At 35.9% G+C, this 24,572-nt stretch overlaps 1 protein-coding gene across 2 annotated transcripts in view; it reads right to left on the bottom strand.

Moving 5' to 3' along the window:
- The window catches only part of LOC131064445 (uncharacterized), a 135,072-nt gene that overhangs the window by 22,796 nt on the left and 87,704 nt on the right, over window positions 1–24,572 (bottom strand). For both annotated transcript variants that reach the window (XM_057998592.2, XM_057998586.2), the window contains exons 10-12: window positions 24,345–24,413; window positions 377–458; window positions 11–123 (exon numbers count right to left, since the gene is read on the bottom strand). In XM_057998592.2, coding sequence (XP_057854575.2) covers window positions 11–123; window positions 377–458; window positions 24,345–24,413 — 264 coding nt within the window. The remainder of the gene's footprint in view (window positions 1–10; window positions 124–376; window positions 459–24,344; window positions 24,414–24,572) is intronic.

Consider the following 24,572-nt stretch of genomic DNA (forward strand, 5'->3'; position numbering starts at 1 on the left):
TCTAACAGACCTCATCTTCCCGCATGCCTTTCATCCCAATAGAACTCCCAGCAGTAGGCGACTGAGCTACCTGCATCTGTGATGAGTTCACATGAGTAATACTCCAAACTAATGTCTTCATTCCTACAGACAAGAAAAAATTACAGTGTTAGAATACACAACACAAATATAAAGTAGTAGTTTCCTGTGCATCTAACCACAATAAGCAATAATAAATGCAACAAACAGAACCATAAGCACATGAATGTATTTTATACCCAAGTCATATTAAATGTCTTGCACAACATCAAGCCATTCTGAGCTAACTAAAAATTAAAGAGAAAATAAATCAGCAGTCACTTGAAAACCTATCCAAAAAGCATGATAAGGGCAATACCCATGACCAAAGTCTTGATTAGTTGCTTGCAATCGCTTAACTCCTTTGAATGCTCTAAAGGTGTCTGCAGATTTAATGCTGCCTGCAATAAAAATTAATAAAAAATTGAAGTTATCAAACCAACAGGCTAGAAGAATAAACTCCAAACAATGAAATGCCTGCAAAAATTACGAACATGTCAATTCCCTCCCAAGTTAAATCCATTCAAAGCTATTCATGGTTAGGAAGACCATTAAATCCACTCAAAACTATTCATTATTGGGAAGACCATTTAGGTTAAATTCACTCCCTAAGCAGGCAGCTATATCATCTGAAATTGTAGACACGTGATCTAACATTCATAGCACTGAAAGCAAATATGAGTTGCTTTTTAAATGTCATGCCCCTGCCAAAGAGGCGAACACATCGCAGCATTTTTTAAACAAGATTGCAAATTATTCCCAGCAATTAGGCAATTGACAGCAACAAATTAACTTATTTAAAATTAAATTATTATTCACCAAAAGCAGTGATGAAGGGTTGTAACTCTTGCAAAGGCAATAGTGGTGAAGAGTTGTGACTCCCTCAAACATGTGATATAAAAAGGAGATCATTCCATTAGAGAGAGGGAATCATTAAATCAACCTATTGGAAATAGAATCTAATGTGACTTTGCAAGTCAATTTAATTATGTTTTCAAGAGTAGTGATAGTATGTGAAAGGGTTTTATTATATATATATATATATATATATATATAGAGAGAGAGAGAGAGAGAGAGAGAGAGAGAGAGAGTTATTATATGAAAGCAATTAAATCAACAAATGATTCAAGCATTCACTCGTCACTCCACCAAGAAACCAAGCAATCTGTCAATCAGCAAAGATCAATCAAGCAATCAGCAATAAATCTATCAATCCATCAAGCAATCAGTCTTGAATTTGAGGAAATTGCTTTACAAATAACGAGGACAAAACCCCTCTCAAGTTCATAAACAGACTTAAGGACAAATTTCTCCTTATCAAGTTTGGACAAAAACCCAAATCTTGGTAAGCCTTGGAGGCTGAAAGTGTAATGTCCCCATTTTTACGCCATCCTATTTGTGAGCGTTGGCCAGTATTCAGGGGTTTTCCACAGGGATCCTGATGCATTGTGAGGGTTCCAGTGTTTGCATGGCACAGATCTTTCTAGGCTTTTTTGGGTTTACTTTGTTTGGTTCTCAGAGAACATTGTTATTTTTAGTGCATGGTCATTCTAGCACCGGCCATCATTCTTCAGCACCAATAATATCTCAGAACGTACGGACTCAGTTTCCGATGCTTTGGTGGCCTTTCTGCAATATGCTGAAAAATATTTTCAGATGATGTTGAAATGAACCTGGATATTTTTTTCAGAGATTGTTGAGGACGAAAACCCTCTACAGTTAATTCAGTTTCGGTAGTGACAGATCCACCCTAGCTAGTTGTTGGATTTTCAGTCAACAATAATTCAATTTCTAAGTTTTGGTGATATGGGTCTTGTTGAAAATTAAGATAGATGAGTTTTTTTAATTTGGGTATTCATCTTTGAGTGTTTAGTTTTTTTTGGAGTGGTGTTCAAATTTGGTAAGATTTGGTCTTTTTCTCAGTGTTGGCTGTACAGATTTCAATGCACGGGAACCCTTATTTATGCTCATAAACTCTTGGAGAGAATTTTTTATGTATCTGGGTATTGTTGCAAAATGTTTACTACTGCTTAGAAATAAAGATCAGTATATAATACATGGGCTTTGGTTGTATTTATGTTTCTAGCTGAAATCGCCCCTTTGGCAGGTAGCGCCCAGCTTAAGCAGGCTATGTGAGGTTATTATAAGGAGTGCAAAACGGTGTAAGGGAGGTTTAAACTCCACCATTGCAGGTTTCTACAAGAAGTTTAATCGTTACAGCTATTAAGGTAGCAGTTTCATATCTTTTGGGGGTGATTTGAAAGAGTTTTCAGAGCCCTGTGTGTAGGAGACAGTCATATGAAGCTTTGACAAAACTGCTGTTCATGATTTCAGACCTTTACCTCTAGTAGCAGACTTCGGAAGGGTCTTTGGAAGGGTTGGAGGATAGCTTTAGTTGATGAAACTCAATGACTAGCTGTTAGAAGATTTATTGTACTCTTGTTGAAGCAAAAATCAAATTCCAAGAGTTATTTCAAATATTGTGGACTGAAATCTTCATCATTGTCATTGTTCCAGGTCTGCTCATTGTATTGCATTAAAGTTTCAGATTGTATGTACTTTGCTTTGAAGAGTTTATGGTGAACTTTCTATTTAATACATATTGGTTATGTCAATCTTTCCAATGCAATGTGTTCTAAGAATGCTCTTTAATGGTGAACGAAATCTGAAGCAAAACCAATCAGCAAACTGTTCATGTCGGCATTCATCAAGGGGCTATATTACAGAAAACCCTCCAAGGATGAGCTAAAAACCTTTGAGGGATTCAAGGACAAAAAATCCTTATCTCTTTTTTCAAGTTTGGACAAAAACCCAAAACTTGATCTTGGAGAACGAAAACCCTTAAATACTCTTGGCAAGTTAAGGACACAAACCCTTAACCTTGTCACTGCGAGTTAGGGACGAAAACCTCTGATTCAGCAGATTTGAAAGCATTTCCAAAGAATTCAAGGTATGATTGATTTTCAGAATTATGTCATGATTATAGATATGAATGTTACTAATAAATTCATAATATTTGACAAAGCCATTATCTTTACAGTTTGAAGGAGAATTATCGCAGAAAATCAAGATAAGTTCTATTTTCAGAATTATTCATAAATTTATAGGTTGAATATTATAATAAAATTTTATCATTTTTGATAAAGTTATATTTATCCCCTGTACCCTCTCTCCTTATCTCTCTTTTTTTCTCTATCTTCCTCTCTTTCTCTTTCTTGCTCTCTTCTCTCTCTTCCTTTATCACTTAATCTCTCTCATTATTTTCTTTCCCTAACTCTCTTTGTGTCTTCCCTCTTCTCTCTCTCCACTTCTTCTACCCTTGTAGTTAAGTTTGGAAGATTCATGATTTTAATTTAAAATGGTAGCTAAAACAAGCAAATTTATGTTGTTTATTGGACTTTAATTCTACCAGTTAAGTTGTAGGAATTATTAATTTGAGTTCATCCCAACGAACTAAATTTAGAGGTTTTGTGATGATATTAAACCATCAACTAAGCCGGACAACCTGTGTGCTGGGTCCATTTGAAACTTAAAATCAGTAATAATATTTCAACTTCAGCAATCAAAAATGGAGGATTCTTTATTGAATTTATTGCAAAGGAATTTAGCAATTTCCCTTGCTAGGTGGGAGGTAGCCAATCAAAGTTGAGTACACCATGGTGAGTGCAAGGAAATAGTTGACGAAGCACCTCTCATTGCATACAAATCTGTATGAATATTTCTTTCATACTTCTGAATCTGACATTTTGTCAAAGACTTGATGAAGAAAAAGGTAAATAATCAATCTTTTAAAAACTTTAGTTTATCCAACAGTTTCCTTCCATATTACCTGTCGCATCAAACAAGCATCATTTCCCCTTTTCACAAAATTAAAACTTTTAAGTTTTAATGCCATGTTCTAGTAGAAACCCTGTTTAATAACGTTGGCAGCATATTGCTTTGGTTTTGACTTACTCAATATAATTTTATTCAAAATAGTAGAGCCATTTTGATCAAGTCCATTTTACACTGGGAAATAATTATCCCTGTTGCAGCAGTTATATTATTTGACAGTACCATGTTTTGATTGATCAACCAGCTACGAAGAAGATATAGAGAAGAACAAAAAGACTCATATGTGCAACCTCGCAGAGATGGCAACTCAAAAGCCATATGCCCAAAAGAGTTGCCAATGGGATTGCAAGCACAATGCCCGCCTCCTTATGGATCGCCACTATCATAGATGTCATTCTGAAGGCCATAGCTAAAATTTTGGATGACAAACAAAATGTAGCTCACAATTTTAAGTGTTATGCGCAATACTAGGTACATAATAATAGCTTACAATGCGGGGACATTATAGAGTACTTCAACCAATCAAAGAGCATTGTGACATAGGGAAATTATAGGTGGCATATATGAACAGTTGAGATGAATTTCATTGTCTTCCACTACTATTACAACATGTCAAATGTTGATGCCCAAAGCAAGGTCATTTCCTCTCAAAAAGGGAGCACCTTCAGCTTAAATAGTGTACTTTAGAAGTTTAATTAGCGATTAAATTGAGAAATTTAGTTGTTGAGTTAAAAAGATTTTGTATTTCAATTTTCTTCTTTCACAATTTAACCTTAAATCAATGCCTTCTTTATTATTATTATTTGTAGCGTCGTAAATTGTAACTTTGTACAATTCACACCTCATTTTTGTGCTCCTACTTTAGCGTGTCCCATCTTAGTTCTCCCCTTGGTCCGTTTTGGCCCTTTTTACTCCAAATCTGATGTCACATGGCTACATGGCTGAGTGGACCCCATCCCGAGATTGTGCCTTCCTGATTGCCTGCTTGTTTGCCCTGTTTTGGGAGGACAAGAGCACCTAGGGCGCCCCTGTCTAGACCAGGGCACCCTAGGTGCCATGGTCCTCCTTAAAAAGGTCCTATTTAAAATAGGTCAAGGCGCTTTCTCTCCCTAATGAGTTTTGGTCCCCATGCCTCAATTTGACCATTGGAGGTCGGCCTAATCGGTAAATTACCTAGGGAATCCTATATAAAGGCATCCTATCAATTTATTTTCATCTAACAACCTAAGCATTCCTACACATTCATACTATAAGCATTTGTTATCTTCTCACATCAAGCATCAAGTATTCTCAAGCATTCAAGACAGAATTTCACCCCACCATATTCTTCAAGCATCATCGAGCAAATCACATCAATCCTCATGCAAGCATATGTTCATAATTGAGTCCTTTATGTGTTGTCATGTCATTGCATCAACATTCGTGATCACATTCAAAAAGCATTGCATCATCAACCTACATCAATCCTTGCAGATCTGAGGTATATCATCCAGCATTTACTTCAGAATTTCTATTTCATATTTCAATTCAATTCAAGCTTAATTCCTAAATGGGGGTAGGCCAAACCCCATCAACAAATCCTATTTCATTCTTTTTGTGTGCAAGAAATTGATTCAACAGCTGCAAGTTGGGAATTCAACAAAGCAAATGACGACAATCAAACTCATCTTTTGAAGGCAACAAAAGCGGAGGACCAAGTCTGTCAACACCTCCTAGACCTGAGAATTTCTAACGATCTTCTAACAATAGATTCTGTGCATCCTCCTGATCCGGAAAATATTCAGTTTGTCTGCATCCAACATTCACAGGACCAAATCGGTCCACACCTCCTGGTCCGGAGAATTCTGCCCGAACTTTCTGTCACAAATTCTGATCTATTTTCCATTCTCAGATCCCAGTTTACAACTTTGCATGATATCTGGAACATACTGTTACAGTTATTTTATATCAAATTCTCACCATTTGTCCTAGATCTAGCATTACAAATCAAACCCAATTCATATAGAATTTTAACTCAAACAATCGAGGAATTAATCTGATCTGTATTCAACCCTTTTCGGATTGGATCAATCAAATTCAATATCCCCCTTAATGTTTGGTGGTCCCATGAAATTAGTGGCTTCACTATCCCAATTGGTTAAGTCCTAATTTCACCACCTTACATTATTAAACCCCATTCTTTTGATTTATTTAATTGCAACAATAGCTAATTTGTAACTCAAGCATTTGATGCAAGAGCATCCAAGTCCATAGGTGATCCAGCATCGCACAAAAAGATAGCAATTCGATTAGCTGTTATTCTAAGTTTTTTGGTGTGTTTCTATGTTATCCCTAGTTTTAGTGTATTTTTGAGTTTTGGTTTAGTTCATTAGAAGGGTCCATGTGCTTAGTTGGCATATATCCCAAATTAGGACCCATATAACTATGTGGCATATGATTTTGGACAACTTATTCCTAATCACTTTATTTGTATGGTTGTTCTTGTTGCGCTTCACTGTTGATGTGGGGTCCACAAAAATGGAGCTGGAGACACACCTTTAGAGCTTATTTGCTATACTCAAGCATTGCATTCTCACTTGTTAGGGCATGCACCTTTCTCTCTTGTGAACTAGATAAATCCTATCGAGTTGTCCCCTTGAGACCCACATAAATTTTCATTTTTTGCACCTTCATTCTATTATTCCTTTGTAGGTGTATGAGCTATATTATTAGTTAATGGCCAGTGTATTTAGGCAATTCCTAAAGGGATTGTGGGTTTTTAATGTGCTCAATTGTTGCTGCAAGCTATCACTGCTCATTATTGGCCACTTGCCTAGGTGATTACAAATTCAAAATATATACTGGCAAATTTTGGTTGCAAACTACGCCTAATTGCCAGTGACAACTGCTCACTAGCATTATATTGACTATTTTACTATGTTTATTCCTATGAACCAAACCTATTGATGGCTAATAAGTGTTTTCACTCCATGTTGGTTGATGGCTCTAAATAAAGCATTGCCTTTTCATTTAACTAGCAGCAACTGTCAGATGATTACAACCAAAGTTACCAATCATATGCTAGGCAGTAGTCTTGACTCTTAACCATACATCATTCTCTTCTTGTGACTATCCTTTAATACAAGTAGTTCTTTCACATTCTAGGTTCCTCTATTATTTGGGTTGTCTATTACAGGCAAACAACATATATATAAAAAAATACATATGTATTAGAAATTAAAAACAAAGGTAGAGCAAGGAGAGATAGACAGTAATTATTCAATATTCTCCTCAAAGTTGAGGACAAGAGATATGAAATGAAGAGAATAGAGAGTGTGGAGAACATTCTAATAGCCTAATACAAAGGAGTCTACTTGGAAGGCTGATATGAAATCCTATTTGTATATATCTACCTGCAAAGTATTACATAGTCTAGATTTAAACAATAAAGTGTAGTAATGTTGTTATTCAGAGTTGTCATTTTGTTGTTAAGAGTTTACTGTTGCGCATGTATAGCTGCTTGGATTAGCCACCCTTCACTTAGTGCCTAATCCTTGGCTCCATTAAGTGGTACCAGTACACTTTCACTCACTAGGATGTATTGAAGATCAGATAAATTGAATGAAACGATTTGGATATGATATTTTTGGCTAAAAGGTATCTCAAAGGCTCTAGTAAAGTGCTGGTGCAGATATTTTTGACTGTAGAGAGTTGTCTGCTCTAGAGGATTTCTTACAGTGTAGAGTCTTATAGCTACAGAAACCTCTGTGCTCTAGAGTATTTGTTGCAGGTACTCATAACTACAAAGAGCTGCATGCTCCAGTAGATTTGTTGCAAGAATGTGGAGGCTTGTGGCTACACAGGGTTGTGAGGCACAAGTGTACCAGAAAAAGGCTTTGTGCTAAATGTGTGAGTTTGTTGTAGGTGTAAATCTTGTAAATGCAAAAAAAATGTGTGTGAAGAAGTGTTTATAAAAGAAGACAACAATGGTCTTGAACAGACCAATTGAGCAAGAGTTTATAGTGCAATACAAAGAGGAGAGATTCCTTGAAAATATGATGGATATGCATTTGAAACTGAAAAAGTTGGAAGCTAAACAGCATGGAAGAGTTGTTGTAGACATGATCACAAATGATTAAGAATGTCACATAGGTGGCATAAAAGAAAATGAGGCTACACAAGTTGTTGAATTGAGAAGAGTCTTTGGGAAGATGATGGAAATACATTTGAGACTGAACAGTTTAGACACTACGTGACAAGAAGAGTTGTCATGGATATCATTGAGAAGGATAAAGAATGTCATGAGTGGCATAACAAAAGTAACTTGATTGTGATTGAGAAATGTCTTTCCAAAGGAATGGATGTGTTGGTGGATAAGGTTGTAGTAATGACGAATACACCGTTTTGTCTAACATTGATTTGTTTGCAAATAGTGAGGAAGTTAAAGAAAGAGAAGAGGAGGTCTTCATGTAAGAGAATAATGTAGAAAAGAAAATTATGATGATGAAGTTCAAGGAGCACAAGTTACAAAAAATAAAAATTTTGTTGTAGAAGTAGTAGCTGATTTAAAGGTTTGAGAGGTTGGCTTGTGAAGGCCCTATGTTTGATCATGGAATTGATGAAGAGAATCCTTTGCTTGAAGAGGAGATGAAGAAGAGTGGGGAGCTATGTTTTTCAAGTGATTCTTCACATGAAAGTTTTATTACAGAAAAGGATAATGAAAGAGAAGAAATCATGGTGGTGACAGAACTTCAAAAAGTGCAAGTTGTTGAACCAAAAGAACAAAGTGTTGCAGCAGAAGAGTCATTAGAAAAAGTAGTATATTTAAAAGCTGAAGTGATGACTTGTTAAGAACTCGTACTTGAAAAAAAAGTAAACAAAGGTGAAGAGAATCTCCCATATGAAGAGAAGATAGAGCAGATTGAAGAAAAGTTTAGTTCTTGTGATTCTATGCACATAAATTTTGTTGCAGCAGATAATGATGAAGCAAATAAGGCAGAAAATAGTTCAATAAATTCCATCACATGATAACAAATTGTATTGGGAGTGCAGAAGAATCTGTCTTTGAAGGACATGATGATCCTGGTCGAAGTAGCAAAAGAAAGGAAGTACATTGATGAGGCTCTAGATGATGATATGGGTACTGGGTATACAGCTTTTTTATTTTCATAACATTAATTGTTCTTGTTTCATTGTAGGTGAAGTAGTACTGAGTAAAGAGTATTGGATTGCAGCTAGAGCATGTAATTGTTGAGGAACAAAGATGTGCAAGAGGAGAACATGATTGCAACAGTGGTTGGTCCTTTGGAGGATATGATGGTGTTAGCAACTGTGACACAACAAGACAGATAAATTTGTTGGCATGCAAGAAACAGAAGGAAAAAAAGATAATAAAAAATTCTGATTTTCATAATATTGTTAATACTGATTTATCTGTAAGTAAAGAATACAAATAAAAAAGGAAACAAAGAGATAGTGATAAAAATTGCTGAGTTCCATAATATTGTTAATATTGATAAAGTGGTATGAGAAGATAGTAATGAGAATTTTTGTTATTTATTCTAGGTGGACAGAAATTGGTGGGTTAAACCCCACAAAAGGAGAAAAGAGTACTTGGTTGAGGTGGATGGTTGGGGTGGGTTGAATCCCACAAAAAGAGGAAGAAGATGGTGGAGAAGAAGCATTATGAGGAGGAAGCAGGTTAATGGTGAAGCAAAGTTCACAAGAGGAGTGAAAGATGATGAACGATTTTGGCAGAGCAGGATAGGATTTGTCCCAGCTAAGTGCTGGATGAAGAAAATGAAGAAATCTATTTTTGACATATTGTTTTAGTAATGGAGTTTGTTGCAGAATGTGTATTTTGCAAAAAGGTGGGGCTACCACTCAACACTAAAGAGTGAACCAATGCTCACAAAGTTTACCTGATGCATTTAATGTAGAAGCACCAAGTCCATAGGCAATGTTACATCACCTAAAAACATGGCAGTTCAATTTTGGCTTTTATTCCATTATTTTTGGTGTGCATTTCCGAATTATCCCTTGTTGGGGTATCTTTTTGAATTTTGATTGAGTTTATTAGTGGAGCCCACATGCTTTTTGAACTATGTGGCATACCATTTTGGGCAGATTATTCCTAACTGATTTATTGATGCAGTTGTCTTCTGTTGGGTTTAACTCTTGATGTGGAGTCCACAGAACTGGAGTTGGAGACAAACCTTGAGAGCTTATTTGCTTTGAACAATCTACTGAATATTGCCTTAGATGTGGGGGTGAAATAAACAAAATTTCTTTCATTTCTTTACTTGACAATGCATTCTCACCTGTTGGGACGCACACATTTATCTCTAGTGAGCTGAATAAAACCTATTGAGTTATTCCCTTGGACCCACATAAATTTCCATTTTAAGTGCCTCTTTCTATTATGCCTTGCTAGATGTGAGAATTAAATTCTAGCCTAACAACTTATTTATTTTGGCAATTCCTAATGGGATCCTGGGTTTTTAATGTGCTTAGCAGTTGCTGGCAAATACAATACATTGCCACTGCTGTCAGTTGTCACTTGCCTGGGTAATTACAAATTCAAGATATTGATTGGCACAAATCCTTCCTATCATACTGGGTGTGGCTAATTTTGGTTGGCTACTGTTGCTGATTGTCGATTACAAATGCTGACTTGCATTATATATAGATTATTTTACTATATTTATTCCTATGGATCAAGCCTATTAACGGCTAACAAGTGTTTTCACTCCATGCTGAGCAGTGGCTCTAAATAAGCTGTTGTCTTTCCTTTTACCCAGTGGCAACTTTCAGAAGATTACTACCACAGTTACCAATCTTATTCTCGGCAGCAATCTCTGCCAAGTATCATTCTCTTTCCTATGACTATCGCTTAATATGGGCAATTGTTTCACATTCTATGGAGCTCTATTATTTAGCTTGACTATTCTAGGCATACGACACATATATAAACAAAGAAAAAAATAGAGCAAGGAGATATAGAGAGGAATTATTAATATCATCCTCCTAGCTGAGGGTAAAAGCTGTGAAATGAAGAGAATAGAATGTAAAAAATACTGCAATAGCCTGATGCAGAGGTCTCTACTTGGAAGGCTGACATGAAGGCCTGTTACTATATATGTAAGTATGAGCATTTGATTAAAGGATCCTTATTGGTAGACTAACTACCTGTAAGACAATATGTAATCTAGATTTCAACAACGAAATGTCACAATGATGTTTTTCAGAGTTGTAATTCTGTTGCTAAGCATTGATTGTTGCACATGTATAGCTGCTTGAATTAGCTTCCCTTCTCTGGGTGCCTAATCCTCCTTTGCATTAGTATTGCAAATGTTGAAGTGTTTATCTTAGTATTACTAAAAAGTTAATTTACTGTTTTTAGTATCACATTATTAGTTGAATGTTTAATGGAATGATACAAATATTGTAGGTATTCTCCTTGTTAGCAAAAGTAACGCAACACATTGATTCTTGCATAGATTATTAAATTTAGTCATTAACATTAATTTAATTTTATAAGCTTAGTAAGAAAGCTAAATAGATATGCTTAAATCAGCTCACACCTTGAAGGCATGATTGACCCATCCTCATATAGAAGCCAAAATGAGGGAAATACCTTATTGAGATTCTCTCTTGAGGTGCCATAATTAATGGCACCACTCCCTATCTAGGTGGTGGTCACCATATATAGCAGAATGGATTCCACATCTCCTACTACTATTTATATTGTTTTCCCTTGGTAAAATGCAGTATGCTCTAACGTCATGTTGCACTAAAAGCAGTATAAAATATATGATATAGAAAAATTCAAACAATGCACTTGAATTGTTTGTGAAATGCCTCAAGAAAAGTGTCTTTAGAGGATGCCCTTGTAGCCGAATATGTTCAAAATAGATTTGTCGCAAAAGTCTTAGAAACTTCAAATTAAATACAAATAACATCTTGCTTGCATGTGCTCAATTTGGAGCTTGGAAAAAGGGTAAAGATGCCCATCAAAAAATAATGGGTAGGGATCTTAGCCAGATGTGGTAACAACAGGGCCACAATATAGTATCATGGCCTTCACAAACTTATGCATGCACATAATTCAACAAAGAAGAATTTAGGCACAAACTCTCTCTGGATGATTTCAAATTGCAATTCATTTTCCTTGCAGCATCACAAATTTAATAATGCAGAATATATGCACAAATTCTCTCATTATTGGTTTTGAGTTAGCTTATGTTGTGTGAACAAGATTTGTAATTCGTTATTGTTTCCTAGTGCAACAATTTAGTAGAAAGGTATGGCTCTGCCAACTTATTGAGATCTATGTAGATTCATGTTTATTGATCATCGATCGAAATTCAAATACTTAACTGTATATGTATTAATGTTGGTAGAATTCTTATAGCCATGTTCAGATTGTTCTCTGTGTTGATAGAATCCATACAACCAGTTATTTATTGTTGTTAATGTTGATAGAAAAACTATTCACACGCCTGCTAATTGTTATTAATCTCACATGTGGTTTGAACCACTTGAAAGCATTGACACCTAACATACAATGTGTACATGATACCTATGATAACTAAACCCAAGGACTTAGTATTGGGCCTTGTATGAGGACACAACCTGTCTATTGCATTTTCTGATCCATTGGTGACTGTAATTAAATATGCTTACAGATTAAAATTAAAATGGTTTGAATGGGACAGTATTATCATTGGTTTTGTCCCAATGTTCCTATTGCTAAATGGTAGCTTGCTACACTGTTGGGTTTTTATTATTCCTATGGTTTTCCTTCTATAATATTCTTTCTGTTTCACTTCTACAAGCAATGTCACTTGAGTGGTTATGAAACCTTAGGTATGGGAACCTATATCTATATTCCTTAAGAGATTATTGTGAGGATAACTACAAGGAACTTTGATCCCATTTGGAACCAAACATGTAGGCAGTCCTTGGGTGAACAATGCCTCCAACCCAAGTCCGTAAGGGAGCATTTAGGTAATAGCTCCAAGGGTTGGAGTTGTTCTTAAACTTGATTATCTCTCCCTCTCTAATATGCTTCATCATTAAGCTGAAATTCATATCAAATTGTTGTGAGCTCATCCATTCAAATACAGGTCTCGACCATAGATGGAATACTCGGCGAGTATTTACGCCATTAACTCACAGAGCTTTTGGGAAAAACTCGCCGATTTTTTGGTGAGTTTTCAGCAAAAAATCAGCTACGTAAAAAAAAGAGGCCCAAACATATCAAAAAATTATCTAAATTTTATTTTTCAAGTCTCATTTTCTTCATCAGAATATATGCATAAAATATAACATTCTTATACTTTAAGTTATATTTCATGTATATGTGGGCAGGATGTTTGAGAGTGGTTTCAGATCTCTAGGAGTTATAATGCAAATTTTAGATTTTAGAAGATCTTTTAAATTTTCAGACTTACTCAAATTTCAGTAATCAGTGTGCTCCTATCAGCGTTCTCTCGCTTTCTCTATCTCACTCACTTTATCTGCCCCGAATTTTAGACCTATCACTCTTCCTCTATCCCCTCTCTCTACCACTGTCTATCTCACTCTCTCCAATCTCCCCCAAGATCTAGACCTATCTCTCTACCCCTCTCTCACCCTCAAACACCTGCAAGGGGTGCCCCCTCAACCTAATTTTGGCAAGGTGGAGAAGCCACATCGGACTCTTAGGACTAGACCCTCTAGTTCTATCTCTCCCCTGGTTTTCACTAGAGCTGGGAAGAGGAAGATGTAAAACATTTTGATATAGTATTTACTTGTAGTTTTACAAGAACAATTTGCTATTTCATTTTGTTTCAGTCTATCAGCCATCAGCATTCCACAAGAGGATGCCATTGTTAATGCATTATAGCTCCTGCAAGATAAGTAAAACCATACTTATATATGCTGTTATTCATACTATTTAAATCATGCTGACAATACTTATCGCATTGTTGATAATAATTCATACATCGATATTGAGTATTGATATCCATACTAATGATATCGATATCATACTATGCTATCAATGACAGCATACTACGATGCCGATATCATTAGTAATGCCTTGATGTAACTACAGTTCAATAATGTGTATCGAACTTAATTATATTGCAATGTGTATCGAACTTAACTAAATGCTGTTGTTAATAAAGCACCGATTCAAATATACAATGCGCCTTTGGTTATCGAGTGCATTAAGGCACCGATCCTAATTATGATATGCAATATGATTATCGGGGTTATATGTAAACCGATCCATTATAGCATTTGTTAAGAGATAAAACAAGCATATATTGAAAAGGCACCGATCAATGGGTGCATTGATCGGTCATGCCTAAAAGGCATGACCGGTCAATACACCTATTGACCGCTTGCCTAAATGATATATATACCAACTGAATTCATTTGGAGAAGACATAGAAAATATTTAATGATCTCTCTCCCACAGTCTGCACATAAATAAATCAGAATTGTTAGACACAAAATAATAAATTGCAATCACATAGCATTACTAGTTTTTAACTTGTTCTTCAATAGAAATTGAATATACTTTACATGGTATCAGAGCCACAGTAATCGAACCTAAGGCTATTCGATTTTGATAAATTCAAGGACAAAGTTATAAACTACATCACATTTCTAAAATGGCCAACGCTATCAGATTCGAAGATAGACTCGGAGGTAGCGAAGATTTTTCTGCTTGGAAGTTTAGAATCAAAATGATTTTGAGAGAAAACAAAGTTGATTCATATGTTCAAACTGAAAATGCACAGCCAGAAGATGAACCTGACAAATCAACATGGATTGAGGGAAATGAAAAGGCTATTAAAATAATAGTGGATGGGGTAAGAAATAACATAATGCCCATCATTAAAAAGTATGAGACGGCTTATAAAATGTTCAAGGCACTCGAAAGGACATTTGAGATATCAAATGCAAGTCGTAATCTGGCTTTGAAACGAGAGATCAATCATATCAGTATGAACAAAGGGGAAACAATTAACTCCTACTTTATGCGGATATCAAGCCTAAGAGATGACTTAGCTTCCCTTGGATACGAGATCCAAAGCAAAGAGTTAACACTCATTGCTCTAGATGGGTTGCCTAGTGGATGGAACACATTCGTCCAAGGCATCAGTGCTAGGTCTAAATATCCCAAGTTTGAAAGATTAAGAGATGACTGTCTACAAGAAGAATCAAGATTGAACAAGGTAGGAATAAAACAGAAGAATATAGACGAAGACTTGCAAGTCCTAAATACAAACACTAATAAAAAGTTCAAGAAGAAGCAATTTAGGAAGAGAAAAGCTCATCAAGGCAAGAACACTACAAAGAAAGACCTATCACATGTTCAATGTTATAGGTGTGACAAATTCGGACACTATGTTGCAAAATGCCCAGAGAAAGGAAAGCAAGCCACATTTGCCATAGTGAGGAAATCCAAAAGAGAAACTGACTCCGAGAACTATGTCCTCTACTCAGCACTTACAAGCCATGCTTCAAACAAATCTAACTCATGGGTGATCGACAGTGGTTCATCCAGACACATCACCCGGTTTAGAGAAGTACTAGACTCCATGATAGAGGAGGAGGATGAGGAAGTGACCATCGAAGATGATTCATCACATCCAGTCAGAGGAATTGGAACCTGCACCATCAAACTAAAGACAAGCATGACATTACGACTTGAAGGGGTACTATATGTTCCTGGCATCAGAAGAAATCTAATCTCCATATCAGCACTAGAAGATCAAGGATACAGAGTGACCTTCATGGAAAACAAGGTGTTGGCTTGGCCAAAGAAATCTTCCATCAAGAATGCTAAGGTCATTGGTCAAAGACAAGGCTATTTGTATGAGCTATGCACAGAGCCCAATCTAGCCTTGATCCATGAAGCCACTAATGCAAATGAAGTGTGGCACAGGAGATTAGGCCATCTGAATTATAGAGCTTTGTCAACTATGGGAAACCTTGTCACAGGTCTACCTAAGTTGAAGCAATATCATTCAGAGGCATGCAAAGGATGTGCCCTAGGTAAGAATACCAAAAGTACATTTCAGAATAGTACTAGGAAAACTAGCAAAGTTTTGGAATTAGTTCATTCTGATGTATGTGGACCTATGTCCGTACCCTCTCTAGGGGGATTCTTGTACTATGTAATTTTTGTTGATGACTACTCTAGGAAGACTTGGATCTACTTTCTGAAATGTAAAGAATCAGAAGAGATCCTAAGTAGATTTAAAGAGTTTAAAACTTTAACAGAAAACCTCTCAGAAAACAAAATTAAAACCCTAAGAACTGACAATGGGGGGGAATACACATTAGAACTATTTAAAGATTTTTGTAAAAATTCTGGGATTAAGAGGGAGTTAACAATACCTTATAACCCTCAACAAAATGAAGTAGCTGAAAGAAAAAATAGGACCATAGTAGAAGCTGCCAAAGCTATGATACTAGATCAAAATCTAAACTTGAATCTTTGGGCAGAAGCAACTAGCACTGCTGTGTACATACAAAACAGATGTCCACATTCACACCTTGAAGATAAAACTCCTGAGGAAGTCTTTACCAAAACAAAGCCAGATATCAGCCACCTTAGGATATTTGGGTGTCCTGACTATATACATGTACCCTAAGTCACCAGGTTCGGCCGAATTTCAACCTTGAAGTTCGAAATTCGCCGAACTTGAAATATTCTACAAAAACCTTAAAAAATTCGATTAAATTCAAATAAAAATTTAGGGTAACCGAAAACCGTTTTTTTATCTTGCGTTTTAGGGTTTCGTCAAACGGGTTTCCATTGCTATTGCAATCACGGGAGTTGCAATCGCGGGAGTTGCCAATCGCGGGAATTGCCAGTCGCAGGAGTTGGCAGTCGTGGCCCACGGGAGTTGCCATTGCTACCCGACGTTGCCAACCGCCATGGAAGTTGCACTCACGGCCCACGGGAGTCGCCCGACCTGCACGGGTAGGCTTCCGCTTATCCTCTTTTTAAAAAAAAATAATTTAGGTTTAATAATTAAATACTATTAAACAATAGTATAATTAATATTTTTTAGGTTTATTATTATATTATATAATATTATAAAATACACATAATTGATGATACACATTTATATATTTATAATATTTATTTATAATGTTTGTATTGTTATTGAATATTATTATTATATAATTTATAATTTTATATTAATAGTTTTTAATTTTATATTATATATTTTTTTATTTTTTTTATTTTTTTTAGGTTTAATAATATATTAATATTATTATTATTTTATACAATATGATTTTACAAAATACACATAATACACATTTATTTATTTATAATATTTATTTATAATATTTATTTATAATGTTTATTTATAAATTTATTACATATGGCGAATTTAATTCGAATTTTATACATTTCGAATTTTTTCCACATCGAACTTCATTCGAATTTCAAAGCTGTCGAACTTCGAATTCGAATTCGAACCTGGTGACTTAGCATGTACCTAAAGAGAAAAGACTAAAACTAGAGCCCTCTGGAAAAAGGGGAATACTTGTAGGATATAGTGAAACTTCTAAAGCTTACAGAATCTATGTACAAGGGCAGAAAAATACTGAACTCAGTAGGGATGTAATCTTCGAAGAAGATTTAGCCTTCAAAAGGGCCCAAAATACAATAGAACTTGAAATCTATAATCCTACTCCTAACCTAATAGAAGATCCTACTTCTGAGCTTCAGAGGGAGTATCTTGAGGAAACTGTAGGTGAAAGACAAAACCCTCCTATAGAAAAACTCAAGAAAAGACCACTATGGGCCACCAAAATTGTAGCAGAAGCTCAGAAGTTCGCTGCTCCTTCAGGAACCTTCAGGGAAAGCAAGAGGCCTAAAAGGTTCACCAACTATGTTGCCCTTATGAATGATCTCTCTAAAGCTGAACCAAACAATGTATCAGATGCACTCAAACATCAAGTATGGAAAGATGCCATGTCTGAAGAATATCAGTCCATTATGAAGAATGATGTTTGGGAGATTGTTCCTAGGCCAACCAAGAAATCTGTTGTGTCTTCTAAATGGTTGTTTAAAATCAAGCATGCTGCAGATGGCAGTATTGAAAAGCACAAGGCTAGATTTGTAGCTAGAGGGTTTTCACAGAAGGAAGGAATAGATTATGAAGAGACATTTGCACCTGTTGCCAGGTATACATCAGTAAGAGTTGTACTAGCCATTGAAGCAGCAAAGGGGTGGAAGGTACATCAGATGGATGTAAAGACAGCATTTCTAAATGGCGAGATCTCAAAAGAAGTCTACTTAAAGCAACCTGAAGGGTTTGAAATTCATGATGCAGAGTCTCATGTGTGTAGACTCAAGAAAGCTCTCTATGGGTTCAAACAGGCTCCCATGGCCTGGTATGAAAGAATTGACACCTATCTCTCAAAACTAGGTTTCTCTAAGAATGATGCAGATCCTAATCTCTACCTCAAAAGAAATAAAGGTGATATGCTAATATTGATTTTATATGTTGATGACTTATTAATCACAGGAAATGATCACCTAATAGATCAATGCAAGAAAGATCTATCCACAGAATTTGATATGAAGAACTTGGGGCTTCTTCATTACTTCCTAGGATTGGAAGTATGGCAGAATCCTGATAATATTATACTGAACCAAGGGAAGTACACCTTGGACATATTGACGAGATTCAAAATGCTAAACTGCAAGCCCATGACCTCTCCTATGGAAACCAACTTCCATAAACTTAAAGAAGCAGCAGCAGGTCAAAACCCACTGACCCTACTCAATATAGGCAGATGATTGGGTCCCTGATGTATCTGGTAAATACAAGGCCAGATATCTGTTATGCTGTTAATGCTCTAAGTCAGTTCATGTGTGAACCTAAGGAGATACACCTGGTTGCAGTAAAACATGTAATGAGATACTTACAAGGTACTCTAAAGCTTGGTCTTAAATATGAGAAAATTGACATAGACCTACATGGATTTACAGATTCGGATTGGGTTGGTAGTGTGATTGACAGAAAGAGCACTTCAGCCATGATATCCTGGATCAACAGAAAACAATCTTCAGTAGCTCAGAGTTCCACTGAGGCTGAATATATTGCAGCTTCCATGGCTGCCCGAGAGGCAGTATGGCTTAGGAAGTTGCTTGTGGGATTGTTTGGAGAACCTATGAAACCTACAGTTATTCAGTGTGATAATCAAAGCTGCATAAAACTATCTGTAAATCCAGTATTTCATGACAGGTCCAAACATATTGAGATTCCATACCATTATGTGCGAGATATGGTTGACAGGAATGTGATTAAATTAGAATATGTGTGTACAGGAGATCAGACTACAGATATTCTGACCAAACCTCTTTCCAAAGTGAAGGTTGATCACTTCAGAAAGGACTTAGGTATGATAGAAAGGTAATCTGCTTTGTAATCTATACTTACATACATTTAAGATGTTTAATGTGTAAAATTCTTTGTCATGTTTGGACAATCTTTGGTTTTTTGTTTTTTTTGCCACCTGTGTTCATATCTAAGAGGTGACGATCTCTCAGATACTGAACACTTGTATGTAGACATCATAAGGTGACGATCTTATGGTAGTCAAACCAGCGATCACGTTGGATCTCTGGTAAGTCATGGATGTGCTATGACTGCGTTGTGATAAAACATTTATAAAATGTTATTGCACTTATCACAACCTGGATATGATGAGAATTTAAACACTTCTCATATGGTTATCCTTGTATTGCATGTTTAGGCAATACTGATATCACGTGCTTAGGTGATATCTCAACCAGTGATCATGTTGGATCTCTGGTAAGTCATGGATGTGTCATGACTGTGTTGTGAGAAACATTTATAAAATGTTATTGCACTTATCACAACTTGGATATGATGAGAACTTAACACTTCTCATATGGATTATTCTTAGAAGTATTGCATGTTTAGGCAATACAGATATCACATGTTTAGGTGATATCTTGATAGATATTTGTATCACATGCTTAGGTGATACTTTATAAACATGCTCAGGTAATGTTCTTTTATTTTTCATATCATATGTTTTGATGATATTTCACATGATATAGATTTTGATGACTGACATTGTCTTTGTTATAAAAGAGAAATGTGATGCAGGTTACCTATCTTCCAGAGCTAAGAGGGAGTGTTAATGCATTATAGCTCCTGCAAGATAAGTAAAACCATACTTATATATGCTGTTATTCATACTATTTAAATCATGCTGACAATACTTATCGCATTGTTGATAATAATTCATACATCGATATTGAGTATTGATATCCATACTAATGATATCGATATCATACTATGCTATCAATGACAGCATACTACGATGCCGATATCATTAGTAATGCCTTGATGTAACTACAGTTCAATAATGTGTATCGAACTTAATTATATTGCAATGTGTATCGAACTTAACTAAATGCTGTTGTTAATAAAGCACCGATTCAAATATACAATGCGCCTTTGGTTATCGGGTGCATTAAGGCACCGATCCTAATTATGATATGTGATATGATTATCGGGGTTATATGTGAACCGATCCATTATAGCATTTGTTAAGAGATAAAACAAACGTATATTGAAAAGGCACCGATCAATGGGTGCATTGATCGGTCATGCCTAAAAGGCATGACCGGTTGCCTAAATGATATATATACCAACTGAATTCATTTGGAGAAGACAGAGAAAATATTTAATGATCTCTCTCCCACAGTCTGCACATAAATAAATCAGAATTGTTAGACACAAAATAATAAATTGCAATCACATAGCATTACTAGTTTTTAACTTGTTCTTCAATAGAAATTGAATATACTTTACAGCCATTTTGTACCCAATTTGCATTAAAATCAATCAAATATATCCAGACTCAGCTTGTTTCTTTTGTGTACTCATTGGATGCATCTCCTCATTGAATTTTGCAAAAAAAGTGAATTTCTATCAAGTTGTCGAGTTTTCACTGAGTTTTTTTTTGGGGCCTTGGCGAGTTTTTGCTTTTGGCGAGTAGTTCAAATATGGTCCACACTATAGGTTTAAGCCAACGAAAGGCAAAGTATCATCATCAAACCTTGCCTACTCTGAGATTCACGGTATTTAGCTTTCCAAAATTTACTCCAATTTTGGATGAACTTTTAGTCACTGTAATCATGGTATGTCTCACTATGAATGTGTGAGAATTCCGCAAATCTTATCTAAACTAAAATAATCAGAATGTCCTTATGTTTTGGATCATTGATCAGTATAGGAGTGTATAGTTTAGCAGTTTAGCCTCAAGACCTAGTAAGCTGTATCTTTCTAAGAAAAAAGGGTGTTTTTAAAGATCCCCCTGGTTGACCAACTTGTCCTAAGTTTTCAGAATACACTTCCTCCATTAGGTGGCATTTGGTCCAAAAAAGCTTACCAAGAAATAAAATAAGTAACCCCTTTTCCCATACAATCTTAGGACACCATTTGCTTTGTTCACTTAACTTCCCCAACACAAGAAGAAGTGAATACCAAACTCTGCCAACAAAAGTGACGGCCCTCAAAGACACCTGTTCCAGCCCTGCTCTTGACTGTCCATGCAACACGTCAGCATAACTGAAAGACAACAAGTTTAACAAGCCAAAAAGGTGAGGAGCTCCTTTCCCCACATAGCATTTAGGTCAACACTTGCTTTTCTCATTTAACTTACTCATCACAAGGATAAGTGAATGCTAGACTCTGTCAACAAAAGTGGCAACCCTCAAACATGCCCATTCTAGCCCTGCTCTTGACTGTTTACACAGCAAACCAGCATAACTGAAAGACAACCGATCACTAATTGTCTTAGAAGGCTCCAAACAAGTTCCATGATCAGCCATGCTTGGAGAAGGTAATCTTCTGGACTTGAGCCAACTCAGAGTTCACATACAATTGCAGACCCTTTTTGTGCTGCTCCTTGAATGACACAGCCATGACTTACCTCCGCTCCCCCTTCCACAACTCATCAAAGACTATATTTTCCCAATTGCATTATTGTGATATATTAGCCACAGAAATTATGGTCCTTCCAATGTATGAAGTTATGAACTCAAGAGGCAAAACGGACTATACTGATTCTTTCTCCAAAAGTAACCCAAAAATATAAGGGCTCCCAGAAATAACCCCACATACTTCCAAGAGAATCACATCAAGCACTACCTCATCCTTATATTCTTGAGTAATCCCAAAATGCACCTTACATTGCTTGGTAACAAATCCACACCTTGTTTCGGCCACCCCAACAAATGAAGATGATGATAGTGTTCACTTTTCAAACCAAGTTCTTTTACCAACCAGATGAAAACTCTACTTGCTTTTGTTCTTCTCTCTGAGTTTTTCTTTCTAATTTCAATTCCTTTGGAACTCCCAATTTGCTAACAAAACAAGCATCATACTTTCCAGCCTATCTACCTTTTCTTTAACACTAGAAATTCTTGCAACATCCTCTTCTAGCTTTCTTAAACAAATTTTCCCTTCATCTTCTCCATCCCTTGCCCTTCTAACTGTCCTCAATCACTATCTCTTTCCCATCTCAAAGGGTACTAATTTTCCGCTCCAGCAAGGCCTTGTGGGGAGTATCAACCAAAATATCAACAACTAAAAATTTCAACAAATGCAGGCTATATGACCCTACTCTAATACCACTTGATCCATAAAAACAAGGAGGGTATCCCTCAAGCACTATCATTCAACTGATGTCACTTGAGTAAACCTTTCTATAAACTTCAAACACTATTTCTATTACTAACATTGGTTTAACCTACAATCTTTCTTGTTCATTGGACTCGCAACATAGAAAATAAGAGTATAACAGAGAATAAAATGCAATGAGACTCAAACACCAGTAAAACACAAGACCGTGGAGAAAATTTCCTGTAAGAGTGAGCAAATCTCCTCATGCTACTATGTCCAAAGAGGAGTGGCAAAGCTAAATCGTTCATATTCACTGCCTCTAACAAACCAGAGTTTGTGTTTTCACCACAGTACGCAACATTTTTGCCACTCATGAAAATCAATATTCTAGCTGAAACTAGGTTTTTGGCTCCATCTAGAAACCTGTATTTGAATTCCACAACACCTATGAGATGGCCTAAATACAGTGCTTCCTACAGAACTGACTGAAAAAACAATGAATTCCATGAAGTTAGTATATAAGACTACACCAAATCATTGGTGATTGCAAACAGGACCCCAATGGTCCAACAACTTGACACGAGTTTTCAGATAATCAGAAAGACTTGAAATGGACATGCTTGTAAAGTTATTATGTCAAATATCAAGGGTAAGTACATTACCAGCATCAGTGAATTCTTAGCTTGGGTTGGCGTAGGTTTTCTCGATCAGTTTTTGATTCTGAAATTTGGGCCCCCTATGGCTAGGAATTCAAGCTAAACTTACAAAGATTATAGAAATATTGTAAATTATAAATATAATATAAACAGAGCTGTATGTTGCATGTTGGATTTGATCCTTGGTCATTTAATTGATTTGGATTTCTTTTTTGCTTTTGGGGTGGGGACCCCTCCAAAATCCCCAATGTTATCAAATGTCTTCGCTATTTTTGGAAATTCATTATGTTATTTTCCCATGCTGAATTAGAAATATGCAACTCCTTAGGCTTGTTCGTATGCATAAGTATATCCATCACAACAGAAATGAAACGAGACTACAAAATTACAGAAACATTCAACTTTGAACTGTATGAACTATATTGGATTATTGCACTTACTCTCTTCTTAAGCTTTAAATATTGTATTCATTTGCCACAGTCACCAAGTGAAAATTCAAATATTGCAATTAAAGCTCATTATGATGTTAATGTGCATTAACATTCTAATCCAAACTGAAAGAAATGAAGATATGCTCTAAAAGAGAATAAAAAATGCTCAAATTTAAACAACATTGATTGTAGTCGATAATTGCACTACTTCTCCTGCTAAGCTTTAAATTACCTTTAATTATTGCCTCAGTTACCAAGTAACAATTATCCTTGTTTTTCTCCTACTAATCTTATTAGCATTATTTCTCTTTGTACTAATGATGGATTGCAGAGAATGATGGATTGCAGAGGGTGACCCAAAATATTGATAAGAAATCTACAACACAGTTATTCATCCAGAGGAGAAACATGATTTGTTCAATCAACTGGGTCAGTATGTATGACATTGTCTATATAAAGTTGACAAAACCATTTTTATTACTTCAGAATACAGAAGAGGCACCAGCAAACATGGGGTTGGACCCCCGCATCTCTCCTTGGGGCAGCTGCTAAGTGTCAGTCTTCTCCCTATGTGTTCGATGGAGGGGAAGTCGAAGTTGGTGCCGAGCTTGGGATATAGGATTATCGCGAAATCTTACTTATTGTCAATCTATATTTACTTACATCCATATAATAAAAGGTTGCAAAAAGATGTTCACCTGCACAGGCAACTCTAATTTGGACCTCAAACTGCAGTGCTCTTTCCCATCCTCACAATCTTCAATAAGCTGGAATTTAAATATAAAAGATCCCAATTAGGTCACCAACAATCTTGAGATTTCAATACAAGATTTGAATTTTTTAGATAGTTGAAGTGGAGTGTATTGGAACATATTTAATGAAGCAATATATACAATATGATAGAATTATTATAATCAAACTCCAAC

The sequence above is a fragment of the Cryptomeria japonica genome, chromosome 1 (assembly GCF_030272615.1).
Source record: "Cryptomeria japonica chromosome 1, Sugi_1.0, whole genome shotgun sequence".
NCBI lineage: Eukaryota > Viridiplantae > Streptophyta > Pinopsida > Cupressales > Cupressaceae > Cryptomeria > Cryptomeria japonica.